This window comes from Macaca nemestrina, chromosome 3 (assembly GCF_043159975.1).
Source record: "Macaca nemestrina isolate mMacNem1 chromosome 3, mMacNem.hap1, whole genome shotgun sequence".
NCBI classification, from domain to species: Eukaryota; Metazoa; Chordata; class Mammalia; order Primates; family Cercopithecidae; genus Macaca; species Macaca nemestrina.
In genome coordinates this window covers 158,131,944-158,157,273 of record NC_092127.1, presented here as the reverse complement: position 1 = coordinate 158,157,273, position 25,330 = coordinate 158,131,944, and the positions used below count along the sequence as shown (strand labels likewise).

The window sequence follows — 25,330 nt, the reverse complement described above, 5'->3', positions numbered from 1 at the left end:
TGGGTCTCATTGGCCCAGTCAAGGTACCAGTAGGGCTATGTTCCTTTCTGGATACTCTAAGAAAGAATTTTATTTGCCTTTTCCAATCTCTAGTGGATGCCAGCATTTCCTGGCTCAAGGACCCTTCCTCCATATTCAAAGCCAGCAGCATCAAGCGAAAGTCCTCATGTTGCCATCTCCTGGATCCTCTAACCTTCCTCCACAGTTAATCTCACTCTCGAAACCCTTTTTCTGCCTCCCTATTCCTTGTGACTACACTGAGCCCACCCAGATAATCCAGCATAATGTCCCTATTTTATTTTTCTTTTTTGAGACAGAGTCTCACTCTGTTGCCCAAGCTGGAGTGCAGTGGAGTGATCTCAGCTCACTGCAACCTCTGCCTTCTGGGTTCAAGTGATTCTCCTGCCTCAGACTCCTCAGCAGCTGGGACTACAGGCACGTGCCACCACGCCAGTTAATTTTTGTATTTTTAGTAGAGACGGCGTTTTACTATGTTGGCCAGGCTGGTCTGGAACTCCTGACTGACCTCAAGTGATCCACCCGCCTCAGCCTCCAAAAGTGCTGGGACTACAGGCAAGAGCCACCACGCCTGACCTAATCTCCCTACTTTTAAGGTCATCTGATTAGCCATCTTAACACCATCAGTAACTTTTACTTACCTTTCCCATATAACCTAATATAGTCACAGGTTCTAAGAATTAGGCTGTGGATATCTTTTGGGGCCATTATTCTGTTTACCACAGCCTAATCTCCCAGGGCACTTAAATAAAAGTCAGGAAAAAAGTGTGAGTACCTGGCATAGTGCCTGGTACAAAATAGATGTTTCATAAACTTTAGTGTCCTTCCTCTTCCCTTGCACCACGCATTTATAAATCCTGTCACACTGTAGTAAACTATATCAAACACATTTCCAGTTTCCCAACAAACAAAACTCCTGGGGAAGAAGAACACGTACTTCTTTCAAATTCTTTACAATACAGAGCAATAAAAGGCACACAGTAAACACTTAAGTACTTTCAGAATTCAGAACCTTTGATAGTACTGTGAAAATCTTGACAATCCATAAATGCTTCTTTAGGCACATTTTTTATTTTAAGAATTCACACCAGAAGGCCAGGTGCAGTGGCTCACGCCTGTAATCCCAACACTTTGGAAGGCCGAGGCAGGCAAAATCACCTGAGGTCAGGAGTTCGAGACCAGCCTGGCCAACATAGTGAAATCCCTTTTCTACTAAAAGCTACAAAAATTAGCCAGGAATGGTGGTGGGCACCTGTAATCCCAGCTACTTGGGAGGCTGAAGCAGGAGAATCACTTGAACTCAGGAGGCAGAGGTTGCAGTGAGCAGAGAGCGTGCCACGGCACTCCAGCCTTGCTGAGAGAGCAAAACTCCATCTCAAAAAAAAAAAAAAAAAAAAATTCACACCACATAAAAATAAAACAGAAGAGACAGATCTTCTCCACAAAAGCAAAAACTGAAACTTTCTGAATTCTATCATCATTTTACCATCATTTTGTGCATCATAAAAGGCATGCAAAAAAATTTGTTCCCTATTTTAAAATTACATTCAAAGAAAAGCCTTTAAATTGTGTTTATTCCTTTTTAAATGCAACCCAAAAAAGCCAGATCTTTCAATAAGGCACAAAAATTAAATCTTAGATTTTTTGCTTTAAAAACAGTATTCTAAGGCACTATTTTTCAAATTTAACTTCCAACAACCTCAACTGGAAAAGAAATTAATACAAGTATTTTTAAAAATAACAGGGCCAGATGCAGAGGCTTATGCCTGCAATCCCAACACTTTGAAAGGCCGAGGAAGGTGAATTGCTTGAGGCCAGGAGTTCGAGACCAGCCTGGGATACATGGTAAAACCCCATCTCTACTAAAATTACACAAATTAGCTAGACATGGTGCTGCACGCCTGTAGTTCCAGCTACTGCGGTGTCCGAAGCGCAAGAATCGCTCGAACCTGGGAGGCAGAGGTTGCAGTGAGCCAAGATCACACCACTGCATTCCAACCTGGGCAACAGGGCAAGACTGTCTCTAAATAAATTAATTAAATTAAATAAAAACACATATATCACATCCAAATTAAGTTTGACAAATGCTGCATACTCTATCACTTTCTAAAGGAATCTTTAATACAAACAGATTTTGGTTCTGATAAGTTCTATAATAAAATTATTTGAAATTTCACTTGAGCATACAGCACCCTTCTCACAGCACTTATTAATACCTCAGAGAGCTATGTGTTTCAGAACATAGTTTATTTACTTTTTTTTTTTTTTTTTTTTTTTTTGGAGACAAAGTCTCACTCTTGTCAGCCTGACTGGAGTACAGTGGCAATCTTGGCTCACTGCCACTTCTGCCTCCGGGGTTCAATCAATTCTCATACCTCAGCCTCCCAAGTAGCTGGGATTGCAGGCGCATGCCACCACACCCAGCTAATTTTTGTATTTCTAATAGAGACGGGGTTTCACCATGTTGGCCAGGCTGGTCTCAAACTCCCGACCTCAAGTCATCTGCCTGCCTTGGCCTCCCAAAGTGCTGGGATTACAGGCGTGAGCCACCACACCCATCGCTGTGCTAAGGGATATACAATAACCTTAAAACTTTAAAGCTCCACAGAAGAAATATTACCTGAATCATAGATGATCCTCTTTTTCTTGCTTGGTTGTTTCTGTTTGAAGTCATCCTCTTTACGGGAGCTATTTACCTATAAACATCACAGTATAATTAGAACATAAATAAGCCTATATAACTATCCTTTTTTTCTCGTTAGATTTGGGCTCAGTCATTTTAAATAGGAGGAATTTTGCATACCCGCCCCCCACCAGAAGACATTTTTCAATGTCTAGAAACATTTTTACTTGTCACAAATAGGGGTAGGGAGGTTTACTGTCATCTAACAAGTAGATCAGGAATGCTATTAAACATCCTACAATGCATAGGACTAGTCCTCCACAACAAAGAATTCTCCAGCCTAAACTGTCAGTAATATACCCTTATTGGCTAAAAATAGGCCAGACAGTAACTGTACCACAATGGGAAAAAAAGAATTACAGAAAACACTATAACATTATTCAGCTCCACTTTCAACACTAACCTATGTATACAACAAAGAATAAAAGGATATCAGATATTACAAGGCAAGTGCTTCCTGAAAATGAAAAGACAGAAACAGGAATAAATGCTAAGCTAGTGGCCTACCACTGCCAATGCCCCTTAGGAAACTAAATAAAACCAGCCATGCGTAGTGGCTCATGCCTGTAATCCCAACACTTTGGGAGGCCAAGGCAGGTGGATCACCTGAGGTTGGGAGTTCAAGACCAGCCTGACCAACATGGTCAGGTCACCTGTCCAACAAAATTAGACAGGTGTGGTGGTGCATGCCTGTAATCCCAGCTACTCGGGAGGCTGAGGAAGGAGAATCGCTTGAACCTGGGGGGCAGAGGTTGCAGTGAGCCAAGATCACGCCATTGCACACCAGTCTGGGGAACAAGAGCGAAACTCCATCTCAAAAAAAAAAAAAATACTAAATAAAACCAATGCAAAAGGTATTATTTATATTTTATAGTTAAACATCACATTTCTAACATATTCAAATTTTCTCAGAAAGCATCAAGAAGTCAGTGAAAAAACTGATTATAATCAATTATAAGGTAGAAATAGAAACTATTCCTATCCATTACAATAAAACTTCAAAAACATAAGAACAATCAACTAGCTTGCAAGAAAATGGATCAAATGAGCAATTATAATTTACATATACCACTGGATCAAGGACAGAGTTAGAATCAACTACAACTCAAAAGTAAGAGAAGAAGGTATCAAGGAAAGGAGAAAGCCACAGAAAGAAATCCCAAATTCTGCCTGTAAACTTTACCCAAATCTCTGGCTATCTCCTGAATTATACATATGTGGAACAACTCCTAGTGCTTAGCTAAGGTTAAAAGAATTGAATAAAGATTTCAGCTGCTGCCCATTACAGGGTAGGCAAGAGTTTAGAGCTTAAGTACACCAAGATCAATGCCTGATAAACCAAAATAATCAACACTCTTTGAAGGAATATAACAGGATCCAAAGTCCCTACACTGTATCATTCACAATGTCCAAAATAATCCAAAACAACTAGAACATACAAATAAAGAGGAAATGTGACCTGCTGAGGTTAATTTTATGTGTGAACCTGACTGAACCACAAGATGTCTACATATTTGGTCAAACATCATATTGGGTGTTTCTGCAAGGATGTTTTCGAATGAGCTTAATATTTAAATCAATAGACTAAGTAAAGCATATTGCCCTTCCTGATGGCATTAAGTCTCATCCAATCAGCTGAAAGTCTGAAAAGAACAAAGGCTAATCCTCTCCTGAATGAGAGGGAATTCCTCCTGCCTGACTGCCTTAGAGCTGGGACATCTCTGGGATACTTTCTTCCTGCCTTTGGACTCCCAGTTAAAACATCAGGGTACCAATTCTTGGTAATAAATCTCTCTATGTATACACACATGCATCCTATTGCTTCTGTTTCTCTACAGAACTCTGATTGTATAATACAGATTTTGGTACCAAGAAATGGAGTACTACTGTAAAAAAAAAACAAACAAACAAACAAAAACAAAACCTAAAATACAGAAGTGACTTTGGAATTGGGTAGAGGCTAGATGTCTTCTAGCATGCAGAAAAAGCCTAGACTGCCATGAAGGAACTGCTGGTAGAAATATGAACTTTAGATGTAATAACAATGAGAGCTGATGAAGAAAAGAGAAGAGCTAGAGAAGAAGCGTCTTTCATCTCAGAGCATATATCATCATGAACAGAATGCTGGTATAAATATGAATGTTAAAGGCCAGCCTGGTGAGGTTTTACATGGAAATGAGAAAGAGATTATTGGAAATTGGAAGAAAGGCAATTCTTACTATAAAGTGGCACAGAACTTGGCCAAGTTGGGTCCTAGTGCTCTGTAAAAGATGGAACTTGTGAACGATGAAATCACATATTTAGCTGAGGAGATCTCAAAGCAAAATCTTGAAGATGCAGCCTGAGTCCTTCTGACTGCTTGTAGTCAAATGCAAAAGGGAAGAGATGAACTACAGAAGAAACTGTTCAGCAGAAAGGGACCAGAGCTTGAAGGTTTGTAAAATTCTCAGCCTGTCCATATTTCAAAAAATGATAAAGCATGTTCTAGGCCGGACGTGGTGACTCACACCTGTAATCTCTGCACTTTGGGAGGTCGAGGCAGGCGGAGCACTTGAGGTCAGGAGTTTGAGACCAGCCTGGCCAACATGGTGAAACCCCAACTCTAGCAAAAATACAAAAAATTAGCTGGACAGTGGCACGCGACCACAGTCCCAGCCACTCAGCAGGCTGAGGCAGGAGATTAACTTCAATCTGGGAGACGGAGGTTGCAGTGAGCTGAGATCGCGCCACTGCACTCCAGTCTGGGCAACAGAGCAAGACTGTTTCAAAAAAAAAAGAAAAGAAAAAGCATGTTCTAAAGAGAATACCAAGGATGTAGCTGGAGTATCACTTGATAAAGAGATTACGGGATTATACAAGCAAAAACACTGTCAGTTTGAACTGAAGAGGATGGAGAAAGGACAAAATGAAAGAAGGCTGTCAGACTTCTGAGATTCCAGTGACAGGATAACAGGGCTATTTTTCAAGAAAAGGGAAGAATGGTCCCAAAAGCAATTCAGAGAGCAACCATCAGAACTGCCTCTTCAAAAGATGGAGCTTGGTTTCAACAGATGAGACAGCCACCACCCAAAGCCTTGTGGGCAGGACGGCCCAGCAGAGCTGCAGAAGCAGGACAGCTGCCTATGGTTGTGGGGGTAGAGCCACTAACCCAGTGGGTCTAGAGGGCAGGGCATCAAGCCAAAGAGTATTATTTTCAAGGCTTAAGTTCTGATGGAATTTGCCGTGCTAGGTTTTGGACTTGTTTGGGATCCATCACCCCTCCCTGCCTTCTGATTTCTCCTCTTTGGAATGGTAATGTCTACCCTATATGTCTGTTCTACTATCATATTTTAGAAGCACATTCCTTATCTGGTTTCACAGGTTCACACCTAGAGAGAAATTTTGCCTCAGGATGATTCATACCTCAAGTATCACCCATATCTGATTTGGATGATATTTACATGAGACAGTGGACTTCAGACTTGATGCTGAAATAAGACTTTGGGGGCTGTTATGATGGAATGAATGTATTTTGCATGCAAGAAGGACATAAATTTTGAGTGGCCATGGATGGAATGTTATGTCCTGAATGTCTGTGTCCCCAAAATTCACATGTTGAAGCCACAACCTTCGGGGTGGCTATATTTGGAGGTGGAATCTCTAAACAAGTAATTAAGGATAAATAAGGTCATAAGGGTGGGGCTCTGATCTGACAGGATTCGCATTCTTTAAGAACAGACACCAGAGTGCTCATTCAATTTCTCTCTCTCTCTCTTTCTCCACCAGAGTGTTCAATCTCTCTCTTCACCCAAATGCACTAAGAAGAGACTATGTGAGGACACAGCAAGAAGGGAGCCATGTACCAACCAGGAAAAAGGCCCTCACCAGACACCTAATCAGCCAGTACCATCTACTTTACAGTATTTTGTTATGGTGGCCTGAACTAACACATGACCCAAAAGCACTTAATGAAGACCAATCTTGATATAACCCAGATGTCAGCATTAGCAGACAAGAATTTTCAAGCAGCTACTAGGCCGGGCGTGGTGGCTCATGCCTGTAATTCCAGCACTTTGGGAGGCCCAGGCAGGTGGATCACCTGAAGTCGGGAGTTTGAGACCAGCCTGGCCAATATGGAGAAACCTCAACTCTCCTAAAAATACAAAATTAGTCGGGCATGGGGGCGCATGCCTGAAATCCCAGCTACTCAGGAGGCTGAGGCAGAAGAATCGCTTGAATCCAGGAGGGAAAGGTTGTGGTGAGCCAAGATCATGCCATTGCACTCCAACCTGGGCAACAAGAGCAAAACTCCGTCTCAAAATAAAAAATAAAAAATAAAGCAGCTATTATAATTACACTCAAGGACATAAAAGAGAGAAATTAAAGTTATGAAAAAGAAACAAATGAAAATTCTAGAATTGAAAAATACAATATATAAAATAAAAATTCACTAGATAGCCTTAACAGCAAATTGGAGATAAAAGAAGAATCAATGAACCTAAAGACGGAAAAAGAGAAAGTACTCAATCTGAAAAAAAGACTGATAAAAATGAACAAGGCTCAATGATCCGTGAGATAATATCAAAACTCTTAATGTTTATGTAATTGTAGTTCAAGAAGAGGAGAGAGAATGAGGCAGAAAAAATATTTAAAGAAATTACAGCAAAAAGTTCCCAATTTTGATAAAAGATATAAATTTACAGATTAAAGAAGCTCCGAAACCCAAAACAGGATAAACACAAGAAAACCACACTCAGGTATGCCATCGTCAAACTGCTGAAAACCAAAAATTAAAAAATTCTTTAATGAACCATGAGAAAAACAACACACATGAGAAAACAATATGAATGACTGGAGGCATCTCATCAGACAAACTGGAAGCCAAAAAACAGTGGAACATCTTTAAAAGGCTTAAATTTTTTAAAACACTTGGGTCAACCCAAAATTCCATACCCAGCAAAAATAACCTTCAAGAATGAAGGCAAAATACAGGCATTTTCAGATTAACAGAAACTTAGCAGAGGTTTATCACCAACAGACCTACACTACAAAAAAATGCTAAAGAAAATTCTTCAAATTGAAAGAAAATGATGTTAGATGAAAACTCAGATCTTCAGTGAGAAATGAACAGCATCAGAAATAGCAAATACGTGCGTAAAATAAAAAGAGCAATTTTTGCCTTAATTTTTTTTAAAAATGCACATCTTTTTAAAGCAAAATTACCTTGAATTGTGCAGTATTAACGTATGTAGGTGTAATATATATGACAACTAGGGCGTGAAGAATGGAGTGATGGTGGCAGATGGACTTGCAGAGTTGCAAAATGGTTACACTTTACATAAAGTGAAATAATATTAATTCAAATATACTACTGCAGCCATGGCCTACTTTCCATATTGACACTATATCTTAGTTTCTCTCAGGCCCATAGAGAACAGGGGAAAGAATAAAGCTTTCCTCCAAAGCCTTCCATCACCAGAAATCTCACACCATCCACCTGAGCATAGGGGTTCATGTCTCTGTGAGCAAACTTTGGTCTTAAAATGCAAAGTGTTAACAACTAAAAGGGGTTATATCTCTACATCAGGAAAACATCAAGCTATGAATGTAGTAAGTTACATTAATTAGAATTAGTGGCCAGGCATGGTGGCTCACACCTGTAATCACAACACCTTGGGAGACAAGGGCAGGAGGATTACTTGAGGCCAGGAGTTCAAGACCAGCCTGTCTAACATAATTGAGACCCCATCTCTATCAAAAAATAATTTTTTTTAATTAGCCAGGCACAATGGCAAGCACCTGTAGTTCTGGCTACATGGAAGGCAAAGCCAGGAGGATCATTTGAGGCCAGGAGTTCGAGGCTGCAGTGGGCTGTGATCACGATACTGCACTCCAGCCTGGGCAACAGGGCAAGATCCTGTCGAAAGAAGAGAAGAGAAGAGAAGAGGAAAAGAAAAAAGGAAAGAGAAAAGAAAAGAGAAAAGAGAAAAGGAGAGAGAGAGAGAGAAAGAACAAACGAACGAACAGCCTTATTACTCTTTTTCTTCCTCTGAGTTGAAACCTGCTTCCTCTGAGTTGATATCAAGCTTCCCAAGATATGAAGTATAAGAACTGAGGCTGGGCACAGTGGCTCATGCCTGTACTCCCAGCACTTTGGGAGGCCGAGGGGGGAGGATTGCAAGGCCAGGAGATCGAGACCATTGTGGCTAACACGGTGAAACCCCATCTCTACTAAATATGCAAAAAATTAGCCAGGCGTGGTAGCGGGTGTCTATAGTCCCAGCTACTCAGGAGGCTGAGGCAGGAGAATGGCGTGAACCTGAGAGGCAGAGCTTGCAGTGAGCCGAGATCACGTCACTGCACTCCAGCCCGGGCAACAGAGCAAGACTACGTCTCAAAGAAAAAAAAAGTATAAGAACTGAGCTTATTTTACATTCCATACAATGCAAAATTATATCCAGAAAACTAACCTTGATTTCCTTTATTCCTTTCTTTGCTTTTAAAGTTTCTTCATCAGACTTTGTTTTCTCATTCTTCTTTACTGTTTCAGTTACAAGTTTCTTTCCACTTGGTATTACTCCAAAGAATTTCCGAATGTCCTAAAAGCAAAAAAAAAACAGGAGATTCATGAATAAACATTAACTAGATAAAATTATAATTTCAATTGTAAGATGGGACAGCTTTATATACACACTGGGTTACCCTGAGTAATTTCTCCCTATCAAGATAGTTCCGGCCGGGCGCGGTGGCTCAAGCCTGTAATCCCAGCACTTTGGGAGGCTGAGGCGGGTGGATCACGAGGTCAGGAGATCGAGACTATCCTGGCTAACATGGTGAAACCCCGTCTCTACTAAAAATACAAAAAACTAGCCGGGCGTGGTGGCGGGCGCCTGTAGTCTCAGCTACTTGGGAGGCTGAGGCGGGAGAATGGCGTGAACCCGGGAGGCGGAGCTTGCAGTGAGCCGAGATCACGCCACTGCACTCCAGCCTGGGAGACACAGCGAGACTCCGTCTCAAAAAAAAAAAAAAAAAAAAAAAAAGATAGTTCCATGAATACACTAGCTTTCTTTTCATGTGCACAAGTTAACTGATAACTTTACCTGAGTTAAGAATAATTTGTCAGCCGGGCACAACGGCTCACGCCTGTAATCCCTCCACTTTGGGAGGCCAAGGCAAGTGGGTCACTTGAGGTCAGGAGTTTGAGACCAGCCTGGCCAACATGGTGAAACTCCATCTCTACTAAAAACACAAAAAATTAGCTGGGCATGGTGGTGACAGGTGCCTGTAATTCCAACTACTTGGGAGTCTGAGGGAGCAGAATTGCTTGAACCCAGGAGGCAGAGGTTACAGTGAGCCCAGGTCACACCACTGCACTCCAGCCTGCCTGGGAGACATAGCGAGACTCCGTCTCCAAAAAAAAAAAAGAATAATTGGTCTAATGAAAAGTAATATAAATTCTCAGAATCAGGCCAAAAACAGACCAAAATAAGCAAGTGATATTTTTGCTAATGACAGCAGAGTTACTAAAGAGGCAAGTAGCAGTTACTTATTATTGATCATGCATGCACATCCACATCCACATCCCATCATCCCAGGCACAACTGGGGAGAAGACAAAGTTGGAGAATATGATCCTTGTCGGTGGAACGTATACTCCAGTCTGAAAGAAGAATAACTCTCACAACCCTAATCATTCCTGGCAACTAAAAACCTCCTAATTGTTTTCCTTTATATGATTGTTCAACATTCTGAAGAAAAAAAAACCTTTGATGCTTATTACAATACGCTCTTTAATCACCCCCTTGTTAAACCACAGAATTCAAATTAATCATACTGAAACATTTACAATGTAATTGTATTTAATTACAATTAAAATCAATCACTTTTCCTAACCTTTGCATAGTCTTCCCCACCTCTCTAAAATTTAGTTTAAGAAATTGCGGTATAGAGGAAAGGGAACAGACCTTAGAATCGGAAGCCTTAATTCAAATCTGTGCTCTAGTGTTTTCTACCTGTGTGATTTTGGGCAAGCTACTGTGTATTATCTGTTTTCTCCTCAGTAAAGTGGGACTAATATTGACCCTTTATGTGGATTAATTATGCATCTACCACAATTCTGGCTCAGTAAAAATCTTCCCCTCATCTCATTTCTGAACTATCATCCCTTTATATTACTGAAACACTCTGTTTATCATTATCTCTGCTTATAGAAAAGGGTATAAGGAAGAAAAAATAATGAGAACATAGGATCTGAATTCCAAAGAACTGGGTTTAAGAACCACCTGTATCATTTTCCCTCTTCCTATTCTTGATAGTTGTAATCACCAGTTTTTATCACTTTTTATCCCTATAGCCTACCTCTCTTTATTGCATGAGAGAAATGCCTACAAAAGTACTTTGTAAAGTTTAAGAAAAGTTAGCAATTATTTCCTAGATCCTGACAATAATTGTTATACTCTTACAATGTCAAAAATCCCAAATAAGTGTGAAACACACACACACACACACACACACGTAACTTTGTGGCTAAGCCAATAAACAAAGCAGATAATTGAGGTACATAGCATGTTAAATAATTTTTTTAAAAGGTCAGGCAAGGTAGCTCTTGCCTGTAATCCCAGCACTTTGGGAGGTCGATGCAAAACAATCACTTGAGGCCAGTTCAAGACCAGCCTGGTCAACATGGTGAAAACCCATTTCTACTAAAAATCTGAAAACTAGCCAGGCATGGTGGCACACGCCTATAATCCAACTACTCAGAAGACTGGAGCACGAGAATCGCTTGAACCTGGGAGGCAGAAGTTGCAGTGTGGTGAGATTGCATCACTGCACTCCAGCCTAGGTGACAGAATGAGACTTTGTCTCAAAAATAAGTAAATAAATAATTTTTTTTTTTTTTGAGACGGAGTCTCGCTCTATCGCCCAAACTGGAGTGCAGTGACTGGATCTCAGCTCACTGCAAGCTCCGCCTCCTGGGTTCACGCCATTCTCCTGCCTCAGCCTCCCAAGTAGCTGGGACTACAGGCGCCCGCCACCTCGCCCGGCTAGTTTTTTGTATTTTTTAGTGGAGACGGGGTTTCACCGTGTTAGCCAGGATGGTCTCGATCTCCTGACCTTGTGATCTGCCCGTCTCGGCCTCCCAAAGTGCTGGGATTACAGGCTTGAGCCACCGCGCCCGGTCAAAATAAACAAATATTTAAAAAAAGGATTAAAGACTTCTCTGGCTTTACATATATCCTCTTTTGTAAATCTCCTAGTTACAAATCTATCCTAATTAAATCTAAGTTTAAAAGATACTGCTTACAGAATGGGTGTCTCAGCTATGAAACTGAGACATCTGTGTCAGATGCTAAAGAGGAGAAGAACAATAAAGAAAACCACCCTCTTTCCTATAATTACAGAGAATCAAGTCTGAGGCTGACAACTACTTTATTGCTTCTGGAGCAAATGAGTTTCACATCAGTTTCACTTTTTTGAAATTACACAGTGATTCTTCACTCAAACAATCCGGACTGTTCTAAGTGAGCTCATAGATAGAAACATTTTAAAAATAAAAATAAAAAGTAGTGATTGTTTAAACACATACACACAGAGAAAGACAGAATGATAGTGCATGTGTGCCATGGAAATAACCAAACTGTAAATTAATAACCTGGTTAAAGCAAGTGGTGGTTTTCAACCTGTTTTCAGACCAAAAATGCTTAAAACTGAGAAGAGAAAGAAAACAAAATGTAATTCAGAACATCCAGCTACTGGTAACATTGAGTTGTCTGGGTTTTGTCTGCACAAAAATCTGCACTGCCACTCCTTAGCACTGTTACACCATTTCCTCCCTACGTAATTATTTCCACTCACATCCTCCTTTCTTTCCTTTTGCATTACTTTACCCTACTCCCCTAAACTACCCCATACTCTGATGGCAACGTAAGAGTTAAAGAAATTGCAGCATCCTAACCTAACTCAGTATACACCAAAAATCAAAGTTTTTCATCAGAATGGAAGCCATTTTACTCATACTTTTTTAGAACTATCTCCAGTGTAAGCAGTCATCTGGGGTGTAAACATCTAAGAGGCAAAGGTCAGCAATTTGTCCTTAATTTATAGTGTGTGACTTCACCTGACTCTTCCAATTAACATTTGCTGTCCAGTGTTCTAGACCTTCAAAGACTTCATGAAATGCAGAAAAACAAGTCTAACTCCCAAATAATGGATCTAAACATTTCTCTTGCCTGCATAGAATAATTCTTGTTGAGCATATGAGTGGAGAAAGGAACAAATGTTTATATTTATTTTTCAATCTTGGCAAGTGGAAGGCCCTCAAATCAGAACATCAAGGCCAGAAACCATCCCTAAAGAAAGGTAGATTTTACTACACAAAAATAAAAGTGTCATAAACAAAGTTAAAATGCAAGCAACAGAGCTGGGCACTGTGGTGCACACCTATAGTCCCAGCTACCAGAGAGGCTGAGACAAGAGGATTGCTTGAACCCAGGAGTTCAAGTTCAACCTGGACAACATAGTGAAACTATCTCAAAAAAAAAAAAAAAAAAAAAAAAGCAACTAACTTAAAAATATCTACAACAGGCTGGACGCAGTGGCTCACGCCTGTATTTCCAGCACTTTCGAGGCCGAGGCAGGTGGACTGCTTGAGACAGCAGTTTGAGACCAGCCTGGCCAACATAGCAAAACCCTATCTCTACTAAAAATACAAAAATTGGTCAGGTGTGGTGGTGCACACCTGTAATCCTAGCTACTCAGGGGGCTGAGGCACAAGAATCCCTTGAACCTTGGAGGCAGAGGTTGCAGTGAGCCGAGAATGTCCCTCTGCACTCCAGTCTGGGCGACAGAGCGACACTCGTCTCAAAAAAAAAAAAAAATATATATATATATATATATATATATATATCTGTACAACAAGCCAGGTGTGGTGGCCCACGCCTGTAATCCCAACACTTTGAGAGGCCAAGGCGGGAGGATCATTTGAGCCCAAGAGTTCAATACCAGCCAGGGCAACACAGGGAGACCCCCATCTCTACAAATTTAAAAAAAAAAAAATCAGCTTGGTGTGGTGACACATGCCTGCATGCCTGTAGTCCCAGCTACTCAGAAGGCTGAGGTGGGAGGATCACTTGTGCACCAAGAGTTTGAGGCTGCAGTGAGCCATGACCATCAAACCACTGTACTCTAACCCGGGCAACAGAGCAATACCCTATCTTAAAACACACACACACATACACACACACACACACAACATGTAAAAAAGGGTTCCTACAAATCAATAAAAGATAACCCAATCAATAGAAAAATAAATAAAAGCTCCTAATAGGCAAAGTATAAAATAAATGCAAATAACCAACAAACACAAAAAATACTAGACGTCACAAATAAGCAGATACATTAAAACTTGATCATTTTCCCCTAAGTTTTAAAAGACTGATAATGCCCATATCTGTCAAGGATGTGAGGAAACAGATGCTCACGCACTCTTACTGCTGACAGAAGTAAAAACTGGTATAACCTCGGCCGGGTACGATGGCTCATGCCTGTAATCCCAGCACTTTGGGAGGCTGAGGCGGGTGGATCACGAGGTCAAGGGATCGAGACCATCCTGGCCAACATGGTGAAACCCCATCTCTACTAAAAATACAAAAATTAGCTGGGCATGGTGGCGCACACCTGTAGTCCCAGCGACTTGGGAAGCTGAGGCAGGAGAATCGCTTGAACCCAGGAGGTAGAGGTTGCAGTGAGCGGAGATCATGCCACTGCACTCTGGCCTGGTGACAGAGCAAGACTTCACCTTAAAAAAAAAACTGGTATAACCTTTATGGAAGGCAATCTAGCCACACTTATCAAAATTTTAAAGGTACATACCCTTTGCCCAGTAATTTCATTTCTAAAAGAAATAGTCAGCAGGGCGTGATGGCTCACGCCTGTAAACCAGCACTTTGGGAGGCCGAGGCAGGTAGATCACAAGGTCAGGAGTTCCAGACCGTCCTGACCAACGTGGCAAAACCCCATCTCTACTAAAAATACAAAAATTAGCTGGGCGTGGTAGTGCGTGCCTGTAATCCCAGCTACTCAGGAGACTGAGGCAGGAGAATCTCTTGAACCCGGGAGGCGGAGGTTGCAGTGGGCCAAGATCATACCACTGCACTCCAGCCTGGGGAAATAGTGCAAAACTCCGTTTTTAAAAAAAAAAAAAAAAATTCATTGAACACATGAACTGTTATTTCTCAGGCCACTGACCTTCACAACTGCACTCAGAAAGAGAGGTTCTTGATTATGTAAAACAAAATTAATGGTAGATTTGTTTTTAAAGATTATGTATTAAAAGAATCTTTAATTGGGATTAACTTTGTGCTATGACTTTACCTAAGAAATTTTAAAAAGGTATTAAATTAATGCTGATTATATAGTATTTCTGAGTTAATAAAATTGAGTTTCTATAACTGATTTTCTGTTACTCTCATATTACAATATTGTGGCTACAAAAAACAAAAATATACTTTCACTTTTATTAGGACATTTCCTCTTCTTTAAAATTTGTTTTAAGCCAGACAAATAAGTTTTTTTAAAGAAATCAGAAATATCTCTAGATTTATAATTGATGTTACTAATTTAACAGTCTAGAATGGGTCTCAAAAACTTCTCTGAGGAAAACACTGGTGAGTGAAATGTAAGTGTGGTCTGAAAAACCTTTGAACAGTAACAAGTTCTAGCTAGGAAGAATTTTAAGAGCCCGCATCAACTCTTTTCATTCAATCATTCATTTATCCATTCAAGAAATATTTACTCAGAGCCTTTTATGGACCAGGAACTATTCTTGATGCTTGGGATAAACAAAAGACGCTAGGTCTCTGTTCTTGTGAAGCTTTCATTCTACTTTCTGTTCCTAATCTTTCTTTAATCTGTCTTTAGAAAACAAAGCAGAGCACAGAAAAGAAAGAACAGATGAAATAAAGCACACTGAGTGAACAGAAATAGAGAATAGAAATTACTTCCCCTATTCACCCCAGTATCTGTTAAGTCTACCTGCGAGGCCACTCCCATGAGAGCAAAAAGACCCATTTCTACTGCTGTTGTGACAAGGGGGAAGTATAAGATTCTGAAGTCATAATATTTACTATCACTGAACTTTACGCATTCAATGAAACACTCTATCACAGAAGTTTCCAAGTACCTGATCCAAAAATACAAACCGACACAGGCATATTAAATAGCAAATTGAAACAATTACCTAAATTAGGTTTAAAAAAATAAGTTATGTTTTCATACCTGCATAACTAAAGCATTTGAGACTGTTTATGCCTGATCTAATGGTTTATTTCAGAATTTTGACATTTTCACCAGGGCTAATGTACTCTGATTATGGTTTTTATTCATCCAGGAGCTAACTTTTTTTTTTTCTTGATACAGAGTCTCCCACTGTCGCCCAGACTGGAGTGCAGTGGGGTGATTTCAGCTCACTGCAAGCTCCACCTCCCAGGTTCACGCAGTTGTCCTGCCTCAGTCTCCCGAGTAGCTGGGATTACAGGCGCCCACCACCATACCCAGCTAATTTTTCTGTATTTTTAGTAGAGACAGGGTTTCACTATGCTGGCCAGGCTGGTCTCGAACTCCTGACCTCACAATCCGCCTCCCAAAGTGCCAGGATTACAGGCGTGAGCCACAAAGCCCAGCCCAGAAGCTAGCTTTTTACAACTGACTTCTGAGCCAAAAAAAATCAAATTTAAACTACTTATATGAACACAGAAATTAAGTCCAACCGGGCCGGGTGCGGCGGCTCACACCTGTAATCCCAGCACTTTGGGAGGCCGAGATGTGTGGACCACCTGAGGTCAGGAGTTCAAGACCAGCCTGACCTACATGGAGAAGCCCTGTCTCTACTAAAAATGCAAAATTAGCCGGGCATGGTGGTGCACACCTGTAATCCCAGCTACTCGGGAGGCTGAGACAGGAGAATCGCTTGCACCCAGGAGGCAGAGGTTGCGGTGAGCCGAGATCACGCCATTGCACTCCAGCCTGGGCAAGAGTGAAATTCCGTTTCAAAAAAAAAGAAATTAAGTCCAAAGTGAAAAGAGACCTACAACATCATAAAATAACTGTATTTCTCTAGGCTATATTATTCGTCACTAAGTGTTTTAATAGCTTAGATATAAAGTCATGCAACAGTGCTAGAGATGTTTTTATACCAGGAAGTTTTACCTTCTAGTTTATTTATATTTTTAGTGGAAATATAAAGTTTACTTGTACTTATTCATTCCTCTAATATTTGTGGAAAACGCACCGTGAGCCACACGTTATACAGCAGTTCCCTCTCCTTGTGGCCCCTGCCGTTACAGAGCTTATATGCTAGTGAAGGAAGTTGTCAATACCTGCAACAAGTTGCTCATTTATTAAAATAAGCCAAAATGTGTGCCAAGGAAACAAAGCAGGTGCTCTCCCACTCATCATGCCAATTGTTTTTATGCTTTTGTGGATGAAAGTACATATATTTTCCACAGATACATGAAAAAACAAACATTTACACAAAACTTTGTATCCAATGTTAGGGGTTTTCCCCTAAAGCCTATTGGGAATCCCAAGTCAAAACTCCGGAACCACACACTCACACTGTGCGAACTAACTCACACCTACTTAACCCCAGTACCACTTATGTACATACTCATACTTCCTAAATCTCATGTCTGTTTCTCAAGACCAGCTCTGAACTCCATATTCATGCAGCCAACATGCAGCCAAATCCATCTCTGTGCAAATCCCCCAAAGGTACCTCCAACTAATAATGTCCTCAACTAAATTCATCTTCAGCTGGGACTTGCTTCTCTCCCTTTATTCCCCATCTCCATGCACAGCACCACCATTCACCCAAAACAGAAACATGGCCACGGCTTTTCCTTCTCACTCTGACCTTCCACCTAATCATCCAACCTAAACTATCTCCCAAATACTGCTGTCTTCTCCCCTCTATTCCCACTGCCACTGCCCTGATTCAGGAGTTCATTTGTTTACTTAACACACCTTTCTAGAGGCCTCACCCTGTGCCATGCAATGATTTGAGCTCTTTTAAAATATTAAGTCATTCAGCCCATCAATCAACAAGTAGATAAAAAAACTGTGGGATATATATATACATATATATACATACACACACACAATGGAATACTACTGAACCATAAAAAGGAATAAATTAATGGCATTCGCAGCAACCCAGATGGAACTGGAGACTATTATTCTAAGTGAAGTAACTCAGGAATGAAAAACCAAACATTGTATGTTCTCACTCACTTATAAGTGGGAGCTAAGCTATGAGGATGCAAAGGCATAAGAACAATACAATGGGCTGGGCGCAGCATTTTGGGAGGCCGAGGCGGATGGATCACAAGGTCAGGAGATTGAGACCATCCTGGCTAACACGATGAAACCCCGTCTCTACCAAAAATACAAAAAATTAGCTGGGCACGGTGGCAGGAGCCTGTAGTCCCAGCTACTCGGGAGGCTGAGGCAGGAGAATGGGGTGAACCTGGGAGGTGGAGCTTGCAGTGAGCCGAGATCACCACTGCACTCCAGCCTGGGGGACAGAGCAAGACCCCCTCAGAAACAAAAAAATAATGATAATAATACAATGGACTCTAGGGAGTCAGGGAACCGGTGGGAAGGAAGTGAGGGATAAAAGACTACAAACTGGATTCATACATACTACTCAGGTGATGGATGCACCAAAATCTCACCTGTTCCCCAAAAACCCATGGAAATAAAAAATTTAAAAATAATAGTTAATAAATAAAAACGAAGGCAACACAAAAATATTTTCTTTTTTTGGCCGGGTGCGGTGGCTCACACCTTAATCCCAGCACTTTGGGAGGCCAAGGCGGGTGGATGGCTTGAGGTCAGGAGTTCAAGACCAGCCTGGCCAACATAGTGAAACCTCATCACTACTGAAAATACAGAAATTGGCCAGGTGTGGTGGCTCACCCCTATAATCCCAGCACTTTGGGAGGCAGAGGCAGGCAGATCACCAGAGGTCAGGAGTTCCAGAACAGACTGGCCAACATGGGGAAACCCCGTCTTTACTAAAAACACAAAAAAGTTAGCCAGATGTGGTGGCACATGCCTGTAGTCCCAGTTACTCGGGAGGCTGAGGCAAGAGGATCGCTTGAACCAGGGCAGCAGAGGTTGGCAGTGAGCCAAGATCACGCCACTGCACTGCAGCCTGGGTGACAAGGCAAGACTCCATCTCTATAAAAAAAATAAAACAAAACAAAATACAAAAATCAGCTGGTGATTTTTGTATTTCAAAATACAGGCGAGCACCTGCAGTCCCAGCTACTTGGAGGCTGAGGCAAGAGAATTGCTTGAACCTGGGAAGCGGAGGTTGCAGTGAGCTGAGATTGTACCACTACGCTCTAGCCTGGGCAACAGAGCGAGACTCCACCTCAAAAAAAAAAAAAAAGAAGAGAAAGCAAATTATGTGTTCATTTTATCTGAAGAGTACACAGTTTTATGCAAAATAAGTACCGCAGTACACTGCAGAGTGGTTGACAAAATACTGTATTTTGGTTTTACTTCTCTATTTTGAAAGTAATAAAGAAATACAAGTATTTCTGGTTAATATTTTTTAAAAGCCCATCAAATCCATGAGCAGAAACTGATTATCATCAACATACTTCACAAGTCTATCCAAGTATAAAAATATTTTATCCTAAAAATCACTAAAATGCAAAATCATATATCTGAATAAATTATAAAATGATTTAACTAGTGGGAGGACAGAAAAGAAAATCATGAAATAATTTTAAAGTATTTAAGCCAGGCACAGTGGTTCACACCTATAATCTCAGCACTTTGGGAGGCTGAGGCGGACAGATTACCTGAGGCCAGGAGCTTGAGACCAGCCTGGCCAACAGGACAAAACCCCGTCTGCTAAAAACAGAAAAAACAGTCAGTTGTGGTGGCACATGCCTGTAGTCCCAGCTACTTGGGAGGCTGAGGCAGGAGAATCGCTTGAACCTGGGAGGTGGAGGTTGCAGTGAGCTGGTATCATGCCACTGCACTCCAGCCTGGGTAACAGCGAGACTCCGTTTCAATCAATCAATCAATAAACAAATAAAGAAAATATTTAAAATTATATTAAGGCCTCATACTTTGGAAGCAAAAAGTAAGTGGTTGGAGGGCTTTCCCCCTAAAAACAGGAAAAAATATGTCTGCTCTTGCCACTTGTACTCAATGTTGTCGAGTTTCTAGCAAAAGAATTAGGCAATAAAATGAAATAAAAGCCACCTACACTGAACAAGAAGTAAACCCATGTGTTTTCAGATGAAACAATCTTACAGAAAAACATAAGAAATCCACTAAACACTTTGAATAATGAGTTCAGCAAGGATACAAGATCAATATACAAAAATCAATTGTATTTCTGTATACTTTTGCAATAAACAATCCAAAAATGAAATTAGGAAAGCAGTTCTGGTCGGGCGCGGTGGCTCACATCTGTAATCCTGTACTTTGGAAGGCCGAGGCGGGCGGATCACGAGGTCAGGAGATCGAGACCATCCTGGCTAACACGGTGAAACCCTGTCTCTACTAAAAATACAAAAAATTAGCCGGGCATGGTGGCGGGTGCCTGTACGCCCAGCTACTCAGGAGGCTGAGGCAGGAGAATGGCATGAACCTGGGAGGCAGAGCTTGTAGTAAGCCGAGATTGTGCCACTGCACTCCAGTGTGGGGGACAGAGTGAGACTCTGTCTCAAAAGAAAAAAAAAAAGAAAGCAGTTCCACTTAAAAAATCACCAAAAAGAATAAAATACTTAGGAATATATTTAACAAATGAAGTGTAAAACTCGTACAATGAAAAACTACAAAATACTGTTTAAACAAACTGAAGACCTAACAAATGAAGGCATCCCACATTAATGGATGGGAAGATTTAATATTGTTAAGATGGCAATATTCCCTAAATTGGCCTACAGATTCAATAAATTTTCTATCAAAATTCCATGTGGTATCTTTGCTGATTCTAAAATTCATATGGAAATTCAAGGAAATGGAATCGCCTAAACAATCTTGAAAAAGAACAAAGGTGGAGTACATACTTCCTGACTTCAAAAATTATTACAAAGCCACAGTAACGCAGTGTGTTGCTGGCATTCAGATAGATGTACAGATCAATGGAATAGAACTGGGAGTTTAGAAAACAACTCTCACATTTACAGTCAACTGATTTTTGACGAGGGTGCCAAAATAATTCAATGGAGAAAGAAGAGTCTTTTCAAAAAATGATGCTGGGACAACTAGATGTCCACATACAAAAGAATAAAGTTGGACCTCTATACTTCACACAATATATAAAAATTAACTCAAAAATGGATAAAAGTCCTAAATGTAAGAGCTAAAACTACAAAGCTCTTAAGCATAAATCTTCATGACCTTGGATCAGGCAAGAGAAACTTAAATGATGAAAAAAAAGCAGACACTCAAGGATGTGGAGGGAGAGTATTTCGAAGAGAGAAAATAGCAACAACAAAAGCTCTAAAAGAGAAATAGAACCAACCTAACACACTCAAAAGACAGAGAGAGAAAATCAGAGAGGTAGGTAGGGGTCTTAGAGGCCAAGTTCAGATACGTACGCATGGCAAAAGCATATTATTTGGCAAAAACGATATTATAACAAAGTCAAGCACTGCTCCAGGGAGAGCATTCCACATAGTACACCATGATGTGAAAGCTGCCTCTAGGAGTGGAGCAATGAAACAGTTCAGACCACAACTTATTTAAACTGACCTCACAGCTCTTCAAAAGGCTGTTCCTGAAGTCTCATGTGTGTTTAGTTCAATCTTATGCATATTTTCAATAATTATACCAACCAATTAATTATATATGCTGACTTCTTAAAAATGGCATCTGTCAGGTTTTACGCAAGTTTTGTGCAAACAATTAAATCTCAGTGAAATTCAAATGTCCACATGGCTTCTTTACTTTTAATTTTCTTTCTATTCCTTTAGTAGATAATATATTCACGTGGTTCAAATTTCAAAAGGGTAAAAAGTCTCCCTCTTATCCTGCCTCTCAGATACATACTTCCCATCTCTGGAGGCAACAAATATTATCAGTTGGTTCCTTCTGTATCTTTCCAGAGAGATTTTTATTTTGGCAATTGTTTCGTATCAGAGTATAAAGTTTTCTCAATTTTATAAAGGTTGCACAGTATTCCACTGTGTGAATACATACACTTTATTTCTTTATTGATAACTTTTAATTAGAATTTTTGTTTTCAATGCAGCTTCCAAGGCAAGAGCTGTCTATGGATGGGCTTCAGAAGACAAGTGAATAGGCCAGGAATAGTGGCTCATACCTGTAATCCCGGCACTGTAAGAGGCCGAGGCAGGTGGATCAATTTGAAGCCAGGAGTTCCAGACCAGCCTGGCCAACATGGTGAAACTTCATCTCTACTAAATATAAAAAAATAAAATAGCTGGGCATGGTGGCAGACACCTGTAATCCCAGCTACTGGGGAGGCTGAGGCATGAGAATCGCTTAAACCTGGGAGGCAGAGGTTGCAGTAAGCCGAGACTACACCACTGCACTCCAGCCTGGGCAACACAGCAAGACTCTCAAAAAAAAAAAAAAAAAAAGAAAAAGAAGAAGAGAAGTGAATATGCCAGGCACAGTGGCTCATGCCTGTAATCCCAAAGCTTTGAGAGGCCAGGGTGGAAGGATCGCTTGTACCCGGGAATTAGAGGTGGCAGTGAGCTATCATTACACCACTGCACTCCAGCCTGGGCAACAGAGCAAGACTTTGTCTTTAAAAAAAAAAAAAGAAAAAAAAAGAAGATAGGTCAATCCCTTAAAATAGTTTGTATGTGCCTATATGCATTTCTCTGGGCAGAAAATTTGCATATCATTCACTATATTTATCAAAGGAAACTGTAACTAAAACAAAGATTGAGAACTACTGTCCTTCATACCCAATGACACAGTTTGAGGGAAAGGAAAAAAAAAAGAACTACTGTCTTATAACTTTGCACAGGTGTTCAATAAGCATTTGTTGAATCAATTTTAGTCTAGGGTTTTGCTAATTGTTGCACTAGAGACTGAAGGGCTAAATTAAATATCAATATAATACAAAATTCTCATCTACCTCATAGAACGTTTTCCCATTAACAACAAAGCTGACTAATTTGACCTATTTCTTTTCTGAGAAGAGGTCTATTTTTTATCTGCACCATGAACGGGAGTATTAAAGGAAGAAAAGAACCAAAAGTAAAAGGACCTGAATGATCAAAAATTGACCACACAAGCTATGTTCACCATAAATGACACAGGAATCTACCATGCCTCTTAACATCTATGTAACTTTCCATAGAGTCCTTTCTGAGAAAATAGATCATTGGTAGTTGCCTAACATGCCAGGCACCAGAATGGAAGCTTTACCTATATATCTTGCTTAATTCCCAAAACAATCTCTATAGCAGCTATTATTTTCCCCTCTTACAGATAAGGAAATAGAAGCTTAAAGAGATTAGACGTAAGCTATTTACTTGCCCAAGACCACATAACTATTAAACTAGACCATACTAACATAGTAATATAACTATAAATTAATCTATAAACCATTAAACTAAAACATAACCACGTTCTTCATCTTCAAGACTCCAAATCTCATCAAGTTTCCAAAATACCACAGTACCTTGACCTCCAAACTGTAATGATGATCATTATAGCGAGGTAGTATAGCATAGTGGTCAGAAACACCAAGATTCTAATTCTAGTTCAACCACCTGCTAGTTGTATGACACACTGTTTAAATTCCAGAAAGATGCTTGTACTGTCTGTAAAACTGCATCGATGTGGGTTGAAATGAAAAAAAAAAAAAAATGAAAAACCAACAGTTCACATATTGACCTAAAGAAGATGGTTGGTACAAGGTAGCTACTATCATTACTGTTGCCCTTTTTTGAGAAGAAACACAAAGGACTGCAACGTTTCCCAATGTGGCATAAAATTTCCACCCCCTAGAATGTTGTCTCTGTGACAAGTTGACCAATGATTGAAAAAAATTATATCGGATTGTTAAGTATCTTCTAGTTTAATGGAACATTTTAAATTGTCCTTTAAAAATATTTCAAACACAGAGCCATATCCATTGCCACACCATCAGGAATGTCTGCTTTGCTGGCTGCATAATTATTTCACTTTCAATTTGTCTGAATGTTTTATCCAGAATTATGCAGTGAGGTTTGGGTTTTTTTAAGATTATTTTTAACACCAGGTGATAAGAGGACGACAGCTGTCAAATGTCTTGCATCTGTTTCTATTCGCTGCACTTCTTTTTCCTAGTAAGCCGTGTTATCCTTTTGACTCCTATGAACTCATCTAAACAAAATAAAATATCCTCTCCATGCCCTCGGTCTCAGTACCGCTCAGGTGATCGTTAATGACAAGTGGAGATGAAACAAGCTGAGCTGTTAATGATAAAAGTTTAAGGCCCTACACAACATATTCCCTAAGAAAAGTTTGTTACATTCTTCTCCCTCGTGACCCAAAGCTTGAAATCCACGCCCTAGGCAGTACTCAAACTGTGGTTCGAGAAAGGCCGAACAAGAAAATAACTTTACCAACGCGTCCCAAAACCACCATCCATCCTTCTTCCTCTCTTCCTTTCTCCCTCCCCCCAGGAGTGGGGGGGGAAAGTGCAAGTACACGTAGCAACAAAATCCCTGCGCGCTGGCTGCCGCCCAGAGCTTCAGCCCGCGGTGCAAGGAAAGTTTTGCGTCCAGTACCCAGTGTGGGGCCCCTTCTCTGCCTTTGCTCGCCTCCGGAACCACCCACCGCCATCCTCCCCCACCCTGCATACCAGGAGTGCCCCGTCCACACCAGGCCTGCAAAGCCTCCCCAGACCCCGAGCCCCACGGCCTCCCCCAGCGGCTCACCATCGCAGCCCCAGGATGAAGGCGCTGGCTGGCTGGCGGGCCGGCCGGTTGAGGAATCCGTTATCGGGGCTCAGGATCCATTCGCGCCAACAACTTCTCCCGCGAAGTGGAAGAAGGCGAAGATAGCGGCGCGCGGTGATGACGTCAGGAGGCGCGAGCTTTCCTTCCGTCCCACCCAGAGGCGGGAGGTGCGACGCCTGCCCAGGTGCCGCCCGGAGGGCAGGCGGGCCGCTGCCATCGCGAGGAACCACGGTGCTGTGGTGTGAGCTCGGTTTTTGGCACGGGCACTAAAGTAGGTGGATCCTATATTGGTTTCCTTGGAAGGCGGGGTACCCAAGTACCTCCCGATTACACGTCTGGATAGTGCACTTCCCTACAGTAACTTTCAAAAGTTTTTACTACTAACTGCAGTAAGATAAACGTTTTAGCTGCGCATTTTACATATTATGTATAAATATCTATTCTGTAATAGGTTTCATCAAAAGGCCGGACGCGGTGGCTCACCCCTGTAATCCCAGCACTTTGGGAGGCCGAAGCGGGTGGGTCACCTGAGGTCAGGAGTTCGAGACCAGCCTGACCAATATGGTGAAACCCCGTCTCTACTAAAAATACAAAAATTAGCCAGGGGTGGTGACGTGTGCCTGTAGTCCCAGCTGCTCGGAGACTAAGACAGGAGAATTGCTTGAACCCAGGAGAAGAGATTGCAGTGAGCCGAGATAGAG

General features: G+C 41.1%; 1 protein-coding gene across 2 annotated transcripts in view; it reads right to left on the bottom strand.

Annotated features, from left to right (window-relative positions):
* Positions 1 to 24,765, bottom strand: part of LOC105487733 (replication factor C subunit 1) — a 78,010-nt gene extending 53,245 nt beyond the window's left edge. For both annotated transcript variants that reach the window (XM_011751356.2, XM_011751357.3), the window contains exons 1-3: positions 24,609 to 24,765; positions 9,151 to 9,279; positions 2,639 to 2,714 (exon numbers count right to left, since the gene is read on the bottom strand). In XM_011751356.2, the coding sequence (XP_011749658.2) occupies positions 2,639 to 2,714; positions 9,151 to 9,279; positions 24,609 to 24,611 (208 nt within the window). In that variant the 5' untranslated portion in view covers positions 24,612 to 24,765. The remainder of the gene's footprint in view (positions 1 to 2,638; positions 2,715 to 9,150; positions 9,280 to 24,608) is intronic.
* Between the last annotated feature and the right edge of the window lie 565 nt (positions 24,766 to 25,330).